The following is a 9,095-nucleotide window of genomic DNA, read 5'->3' as shown; positions in this document are numbered from 1 at the left end:
GACTTTTCCGAGGCTTTTCAGCTTAGTCCTCAGGGGTAGCGGCGCATCTGTGGCCGACCTCAGGTAGGAATATCTAATCGTATTTGGGGTTGATTACAGATGTCCATGGGCGGCAGTAGCCACATACCATCAGGTGGACTGCATGCTCGTCTGCTACTCCGATGTTATAAAAAAAAATCCACATAATTTCTGTCTTAAAATGATCTGTGTGACTACTTTCTAACCACTTCAAAGTGAATACTGGAAAATCAATTTTCTCTACACAATATTATTACATATTAAATTCACTGCATTTTCCTAATATAATGCAGTTAAAATCAAATATCATAAATTACCCAAACATATTGTAGAAAATAATTACGTTAACTATATAAATATAGTTACGTTAACTTTTGTTTAATAAATAAGTCATAATCATTTAAAATATCTTTTTATTCTGTAATCTTTTGTAATTAATCTATTAAGTGCGTGCATGGCGTTGTGATTGAAAGAATAATTAATGTTGAAATTGTGTGTGTGCGTTTCCTCGTCCCCGCGCCGAAATGACTGACTTTTTTTCAACCTCTGTTTCATATCTGGCATTTTTCCTACTGTGTTTAAAGAAGCATTAGTGCTTCCAGTTTACAAGAGTGGAGATAGAGGCAGTGTCAACAATTACCGGCCCATTTCTATTCTCTCGACTTTATCTAAAATAATAGAAAAAGTACTAAACAATAGACTAGTTAATTATCTTAATAAGTACAATATTCTCTCCGATCGACAGTTTGGCTTTCGAAACTGAAGATGCCGTACTAGAACTGACTAATACTGTAGTGAGAAATTTTAATAGCAAATTAAAAACGATTGGTATCTTTTTAGATCTTTCCAAAGCTTTTGACACCGTCTCTATCCCCATTCTTTTAAACAAATTGGAGCATATTGGTGTACGAGGAGTTGTTCAAGATTTATTTAAAAGCTACCTTAGTAATCGTACACAACGTGTGAAAATTGGTGGTTGCCTTAGTCTCCCCCAAACTTTAACATGCGGCCTTCCTTGTTATGGAGTGGTTGACAAAGAATTTACTTACAATAAACCTCGACAAAACTGTCTACACCGCTTTTGCTTTAAATATAAGTGCCATGCCCCGACTGCCATTTTCTATTGTTGCGCATAATTGTAATGCAGATGAGACCTCTTGCTCATGTTCAATATTAACATATTCATATACTGTAAAATATTTAGGAGTCCACTTAGTCTGCCTATTAACATGAAAAGACTAATTTGAAGCCTTAGTTACCAGAGTAAGGAAACTTATATACATCTTTAAAACCTTAAGAGCTGTCGTAGATCACCAAACTCTAAAATTAGTTTATTTCTCACTCGTACAATCAGTGTTGTCCTACTGTATTACAGTCTGGGGCGGTCCAGTTAAAACGAGATTTCTTCATCTAGAGCGAGCTCAAAGGGCAGTTCTTAAAGTAATGCTTTACAAGCCTATCCTTTTTCCTACCGCGGAACTCTTTAAAGTCGCTAAAGTCCTTACCGTCAGACAGTTGTTCATCCACAAATTAATATTACGCAAACACTTAAATCTACCCTACGTTAACAAAAACCTTACCAGTCGTCGTCGGCCTGATAAAATCTGCGAACTTACACGCAGTCGTACTGCACTCGGAAAACAAAACTATGAGTACTTAGCTTCCTTAATTTACATTAGACTAAATAAAATATTAAATTCACCCACTCACGTATTGGGAATGCGAGATTAATACTAGCAACATACTAGCCGAAAGACAAGAAGCTAAGACAGTATAATAATAGATAAAAAAAATCAGACTGTCAGCAGTCAATGTCAGATTGACAAACAGTCATTGCCGGTTTATCAATATTATTCTTTAAAAAATTCATTTCTTATTTTATGAAATAGAATATATTAAATATACTCAATAAATATTCGGTAAGGAACACATTTAAGAGTATTAGAGTACATTATCTTAACATAAGGTCCGAAAATGAGAGCGCTTAGCTTAAAGTTACAGGCAAGTACACACGATTTTTTAATATTATGCTGGATTAATTATTTGATTTGATATAAATTAAACTATTAAGTAAAATAAGCCCCGATTTTAAAAATAACATCGATTGCAATCATAATAATTTTTATACTCTTATTGAATTATACAAATATGTAAGTTTAGTTAGGGTTATATCATTGCTGGCGTAAAACCATATGTTTTGGATCACAGGTTGATTCTGAAATTTCATTTATGTGGAAAACTACATAAATCTGGCCTAAATATTATCCTAACAAACATAATTACTAAGATTTAATAATGTGTATAAGTATAAAAATAATATGATTTAAATTGATGCTAGTTTTAAATTTGGTACTGATTTAATTCTTAACTTCTGAAAAAGTATACCACTTTTAAATGGCTGACTTTATTTACTTAAACATTTATTCAAAATAATAGAAAGAAAGGAATTTTGTTAATTATAACTCAAAACCAATAAATAATAGTTAAATTTTCATTTTCAGTAAATGATGAAGTTGTCGGTAGCATTGGTCAAGGAGCCTGTGTGTTTGTCGGTATATGTACTACCGATACTGAAAAAGATATGGAATATATGTAAGTATCTGTTACTTATACTTTACTTTTAGTATGCTCTTAAGTAGCAATGGACAACTACAGTTAAAATCTAAAAGTATTATTTAGTTCTAAAATAAAAGTATCAAGCTGGGTGGCTAGCAACCTAAAAATTAGATATAGTATATAAAGTTGTTATTGACTCAATAATTTCAGGACTTGTTTAGATTGGATTATATTTAATATAATAGTAAAAAATAAGCGAATTAAAAACCTTCCCATCCTCCTTTGGTACTTACTTAATGTTTGTAGTTGTTAAAAATTAAAAGTAATAAAATTGTTTTTTCTTTTATTTCAGTGTACGTAAAATTCTAAGCATAAAACTATTTGACGATGACAACAACAAGAGATGGAAGACGAATATAGTTAATAAGAATTTTGAGATCCTCTGTGTTAGTCAATTTACTCTCTACAATACATGGCAGGTTGGTATTATGTAGTCCATCTGATACAACAAACATGTAGTTCACCTGATTGTAACTGACATCTGTAATCAACTTCAGAAGGGATTCGAGACATTAGACTGTCTGACTGTCACAGTTGCATTTCAACCACTGTGGATTAAGTTGGAATGCCTCCAATCTCTCCAATATATCTCCCTAAATATGTCTCCCTTCAAACCAGAACATTGCAACAATTACCTTAGTAGTAAGAACAACTATTAGGGAATGTACCCATACTACGTAACCTATTTTTTAATATTTTTCGACCCCTCCCCCCCTTCTGTGACCACCCGTAGTATATGCTAAGACCCCTCCCCCCCCTTCCTCAAATTGTTACGTAGTATTAGAAATGGGTTGTACTAGGTAAATTTGGGATTAGGTATGCCTTAAACATGTCATGAAATGGCGCGACGAGCAAAATAAAAAAACCGGGAAACATGTCATAAGCCGGCGAGACGAGCAAAAAAAAAAAAACGGGAACTGTGTCCTGAGCCCCGATCGTACAACGAAATTATTGTATACACCTGTAGCACAGATTCTCGTCGACTTGCTTGCTTGCGAGATTTCTCTCGATGAATTTTACTACGTGACAAAAATCTAAGCCCCTCTCCACTTCTGTGATTTAGCATAACATTTTAAAGACCTCCCTCCCCCCCCTAAATGAGTCACGTAGTATGGGTACGTTCCCTTATAGGAAGTATTGCCCCTTATTATCTTGACCTAGAGAGAAATAGGCTTGTCACTGATGCCTTTAGTCTAACTAAAAATGTATGAATGTCACGGAATTGATACATTTTATTATGGTACAGGTACTCACAATACGCGTTTTTTTCATATCCTCTATTGCCGATATTTCGAACCAGTTACATAGATCGTGGTCACGGCGAAACTGCGATGGCAGTAGAATTCGTTTATAAGCGCTAGTGGTAGATTAATCTATCTACCTTACATATAGTTCGTTTTTCGTTTGTTCATACCTCTTACAATATTAAAATCAAATAAGAAAAGGCAAAACAGTTTAGTGTCTTGCTCGTTTCTTTTGGTAGCTATTGACAAACTATAATATCATTAAAAAAATCTGACCATTAAAATTTCGACCATTCAGGGAATACTAGTTATTGTAAAATTTGTGAAATATTCCTACTAAGTACCTAATAATTATTTTCTAGGGCACCAAACCAGATTTTCATAAGTCAATGCCAGCTGCACAATCTAAGGAATTCTATGAAAAGTTTTTACAAAGATTAAAACAGGCATATGTGCCTGACAAAGTTAAAGGTAAGTTTATACTCTAATCTTTCGACAGCAATGTTTTGTATAAGTCTCTCTCCTACGATATGCTTCAAACAAGAACACAGAAGCACTGCTGTTAGAGGATAGAAATAGGTGTGGCAGTGATGTCTACAGAGTAGAACTGCCTGGCCTGCCTACTCCGCGTACTACCTTATCCTTGCTAATATTATAAATCCGAAAGTAACTCTGTCTGTCTGTCTGGTTGTCTCTTCACGCCTAAACAACTGAACTGATTTTAATGAAATTTTGTACAAAGATAGTCTAAAACGCCAGAAAGGACATAGGATAGTTTGTATCCCGGAAAGCCCACGGGAACTAGGGAAGATCGATTAATCGGAGAATCGATCTTTTGGACCAAAAAGTCGATTATTTTAATCAATATTAGTAAGGATTGAATCGTAAACTATGCATTTGATCAAGTGATGATCTTTAGCAAAGTTGTTGTCCATGAGCCCATGAATGTTTCAGAGTTGGTACGACCAAATTTAGTGATACTATAAGAATATGTATATCTCATTTCAGACGGGTTGTTCGGTGAATACATGCAAGTTTACATACAAAATGACGGACCTGTGACATTTTCAATAGAATCTCCAATTCTCACCAAAACGCCAAAGAATCAACCTGCAATAACTGAAACAACTGACGCTGTAGAAAAAGGGGAAGATAGTTGATAGAATATTTCAAGTTAATTAAGTAATAAATGTTTATTTATATTAAATTTAGTGTAACACAATAAAATGTCGTGTCCAGTTTTCTTTCAATTTATTTTATAACATAGTACTTTTCACATATATTTTTCCTATCCGTATTCAAATTGATACAGAAGTCCAGGTCGCCATCTGCTTCAAAATCCATTTCAATGCTAACAGAGCCATCTATCGGCGAGGCGTTGACATTGTGGTGTATCATTAAATTTAATCTGTATCTTCTGATTATTGCTACTGCGCCTATTTTATATAATTCTTATAAAGAGCTATGGAATCAGACGACAACTTTTGCAGGCAACTATTGTGCTAAATATTTTCCTGCATGGTACTCCTATACGTTTATCTTTCTTTAGCATATTTGTACATTTGCTAATCGTTCCCAGCAGGAGTTTACGTTCATTAATATACTGATTTATTTCAATTCAATAAAGTGGATCAATTTCGAACAATACTGTGCTTTGAATTTACTGAATGTTTCGTTTTATTATTAGGCATCGGACACCTGATATTAATGTCAATGTAACATCTTTCGAATCTGAATACGATAGAAAATTAGGAATCCTACCTCAAAATGTATTTTATATTCTGCCATACTATTACCGTCTTCAGTGTATTAATATAACTAGTTATCCTTCTAATAATGTTTTTATATTTTTACTTTAGTTGATACAACAATTTAACACACAAATAATTGACGGACACTCAAAAAGCGCGCGAATTTGGCGCCACCGTTCTCAATTCAGCGTTACCGCCCATAGATAATAAAAAAGATAGATAATAAATTGATGAGTATGATAAAGTGGATTATACAGAAGCACTTTAGCTGATCCAGACGTTCGAGTTTAAGGAGGAAGTAACGCATCTATGATCGCCTCGTTAAAAAATAAGACTGAATTTTTCACTATTATTGTTTATATACGTATGACTTGGGTGAATAAATAAAATAACACTTTACACTATTAATAAAAAAACTTTATTTTGAAGTAATGGTTATTATCTATTAACACTTGTTAAAGTTAGGCCAGTGTGTCAGCGATTATGTTATAATAATAATAATAAACGTTTTTACAAAGATGATATGCCTACGCTAATTCTAAAAAATGTCTATGTCATTTAAACGAGAATGTTCTACAACTCTATGGTCCATAATATAATAATAGTTATTGTTAACAGATAATCGACCAAGATTCAAATCCATTTTTACATTTTAATCTAAACGAGTAGAAAATAAACTAAAAAAATGTATAAACAGACAAAATAAATGCAATCTATAAACCCTCTATTTTTAAATATTATGATAATGAATCAACAAACGAGATAAAATGATCCTTAAATAGTGTCGAATATAAGTTAAGTTAATTAATATTATCAATTAGCCGAGTGCCGCATGATTACTATTTCTATACCGTGATATATAGATATATAATCACTTTTCTTGCTTTTACGTGATTTTACCATTCCACGCTAAACCAATCGTACTTTGATTCTTATAGAATTTCTCGTCATCACCGATCAAGGCACTATTCGTTTTGGTATATTGCTGATACGTATCCTCACTCCTAATTCAAGATATCAATCCGTAAACATGCGCTTAAAGTGTGAAAGATTACAATTTTCATGGTCTTAATTAAAAATGTGGAGACATTTGAAAACACGGGAGAAACATTCTGGAATCATCGTTAGCCGCGCTTCATTCAACGCAGTTTCTAAGTTCGAATCTCCAACGTTTTCAAAGTCCCATTCGAATCTGTTACCTTTAATAGCTATCGAAATATTAATTACTATTACAAAAATATCTATAATAATAATCTAGTCTAAATTATTCGAGTAAGATGTTACTGGGACAGGCTAAGGATTTTTATAAACAACATATACCCTTTCAGTTATAATGGACGTTGGATTTTTTATCTGTGCAAGTTACTAAGTGTTGCCAATGCTACTTGAATTTAGTTAATTAAAAAAGGAATATCATAATAGTAACTTTAAGAAATAAATGCGTTTTAATTTACCACCGCGTTAATTTTTTTTTGTGTGGGAATGATCGCACAATGGAATCTGGGTGTAAATTCGCGGTGTCGTCGTCGAAAAGGCGCCCGCACACGCACAATATTACAAATAAGAATACATTATATTGCCAGAATTGCGTTTGTGAACGAACTACTGTCAACATTACAATAAATTATTAGTGATGTCAAGTTATCGATAATATTGCGCGTGTGCGAGCACTTATATAGTGACGGCAGTGGAGTTATAGTGGTTGGCCGCTCGTAGTGTGGTGGCGTTGGTTGCTGCGGTCTACCAGAGTCCGGAAGAGAACCCGCCGGGTGGTACGCGGCTATTGATCATGTTGCTGTTACCGTTTAACGACGTGACCGTGTTGATCTGCCCGTTCATCGACTTGTAGCCGTCACCGGTGATGGGGTTGCCCTCTGGAAAAATTAAATTACCTTTAAAAAATCTGTATAAAATATTTAAAAAAATCGTGCATATGTAACAATGTAGCATTTAACGTAATGTTTACGTGCCACAACAATGAAGTTTTACTCCGAATGCAGTAACTACATGGAGAATGGATATTTTGGTCGTACATTTTGAAGTACGACCATCAAACTGCAATACAGTTTTAAATAACATGTCATTATGAATCAGCCAGCTGAGGCATTCGGAGAGTATTAAACAATGCGATGAAATAAAATAATGTCAAGATAAAGCCGAAACACTGCAATAACATAAATACAATTGAAACAATGCGAATGCCATTAAAATATCAGTAAAGGCAATGTCACACAGAGTGCGTTCTGTATCTTGATTTTATCGAAGGCCAATACATTCTCTATGGTGTTTCCAGCATGATCTAAAATAAAGTCTAAATTTCAACTCATTTGGTTTTTCATCCACAAAACGCACTCAGTGAGAGAAAACCGTAGTCTTCGTCATGTGACCATTAAGAAATTTCAAAATTTTATGCGAATATAATGACATGTCAAGATCTTTGTAGATTCATTAAATCATCAAAATGAAACACTTTCTAAGCACAATTATTACATACTCTTTCACAGTAAGATGAACACGTAAATTATTATAGTAAATTAACTTGCGTACAACATGCAAACGTGACTTTTCTATTTTACAATAATTGCATTCTTAATTAATAACTAGATTTCTACATCAGTAATTATAAATGTAAACTATAGTAGCTAGATCTCTTACACAGTGTCATTATCTACGCTATTAGCTATACTTTTTGTTTACAACTATACAAATACAATTTCTATCTACAACGTAGGAAACAACTTATTAGAGAATACAGGTAGGGTACATACAACGTAGCGATTTAGGTGGATAACGTCGAAAACACAGAACGACATATTAGCGAATTGTAAAGGTACAGATTTGCCGACGAATTTGTAAAATGCTAGGTTTTTAATACGATATATTATTATTATTATTAACTCTTTATTGACCATGTTAAAACAATGTGGTACAAAAGGCGGACTTAATGCTAAATAGCATTTTCTCCCAGTCAACCTTAGGGATGTGCAGAAAAATTAAAGGCGGTACAACTATACTAAAAAATAATAATAAATAAGAAATAAAATAAAATAATAAAAAGGGGAGAAAGAAGAACATAAAAAAGAAAGAATGAGAGAAAGAGAGAGAAAAAAGAAATAAGATATAAATAGATAAGAAGTAAATACATTTAAAATAAATTATTACAAGAAAATGAAGAAAAATCAGGAAGAGCATTCCTGAGGAACTTAGAAAGACGTGCTCCATATATGTGCAAATCGTGAGTTCAACGCTTAGAAACTCTTCTTAGGCTACGAGTTCACGCAGCAGTCTTATACCCCATGGGTAGACACACAATATACGTGTACAAATGAGAAAACAGACAAAACATAGTTGTCTTTTACAACGAGGTTTATACTTGCGGATTCGGGAATTTGCAACAAAATACTGACACCTGACAATTCGATAATTATGGCATTTTGCTTTTTTGACGTTATACACCCAAACCAAC

General features: G+C 33.4%; 2 protein-coding genes across 8 annotated transcripts in view; one reads left to right on the top strand and one right to left on the bottom strand.

Moving 5' to 3' along the window:
- The first annotated feature begins 2,483 nt into the window (after window positions 1–2,483).
- Dtd (D-aminoacyl-tRNA deacylase) lies at window positions 2,484–5,119 on the top strand. The gene is made up of 4 exons (XM_073076947.1): window positions 2,484–2,610; window positions 2,927–3,053; window positions 4,241–4,349; window positions 4,887–5,119. The coding sequence occupies exons 1-4, from the start codon at window positions 2,600–2,602 to the stop codon at window positions 5,036–5,038; spliced, it is 399 nt and encodes a 132-aa protein (XP_072933048.1). The 5' UTR covers window positions 2,484–2,599; the 3' UTR covers window positions 5,039–5,119.
- A 905-nt stretch (window positions 5,120–6,024) lies between these two features.
- Jupiter (microtubule-associated protein Jupiter) overlaps window positions 6,025–9,095 on the bottom strand; it is a 230,246-nt gene continuing 227,175 nt past the window's right edge. For all 7 annotated transcript variants that reach the window (XM_073077358.1, XM_073077354.1, XM_073077355.1 and 4 more), the window contains one exon: window positions 6,025–7,503. In XM_073077358.1, coding sequence (XP_072933459.1) covers window positions 7,370–7,503 — 134 coding nt within the window. In that variant the 3' untranslated portion in view covers window positions 6,025–7,369. The remainder of the gene's footprint in view (window positions 7,504–9,095) is intronic.

The sequence above is a fragment of the Epargyreus clarus genome, unplaced genomic scaffold, assembly GCF_041222505.1.
Source record: "Epargyreus clarus isolate Ecla_fem2 unplaced genomic scaffold, WU_Ecla_fem_2.2 ptg000010l, whole genome shotgun sequence".
In the NCBI taxonomy this organism is placed as follows: domain Eukaryota; kingdom Metazoa; phylum Arthropoda; class Insecta; order Lepidoptera; family Hesperiidae; genus Epargyreus; species Epargyreus clarus.
Note: the sequence above shows the minus strand (reverse complement) of the source record. Positions and strands in the feature narration are given on the sequence as shown.

Bases quoted from the DNA above. Each gene is read 5' to 3' on its own strand.
- Dtd (XM_073076947.1), top strand. The intron at 3,054-4,240 runs GTTGGTATTATG...ATTATTTTCTAG, and splicing joins CTCTCTACAATACATGGCAG to GGCACCAAACCAGATTTTCA. The intron at 4,350-4,886 runs GTAAGTTTATAC...ATCTCATTTCAG, and splicing joins TGTGCCTGACAAAGTTAAAG to ACGGGTTGTTCGGTGAATAC.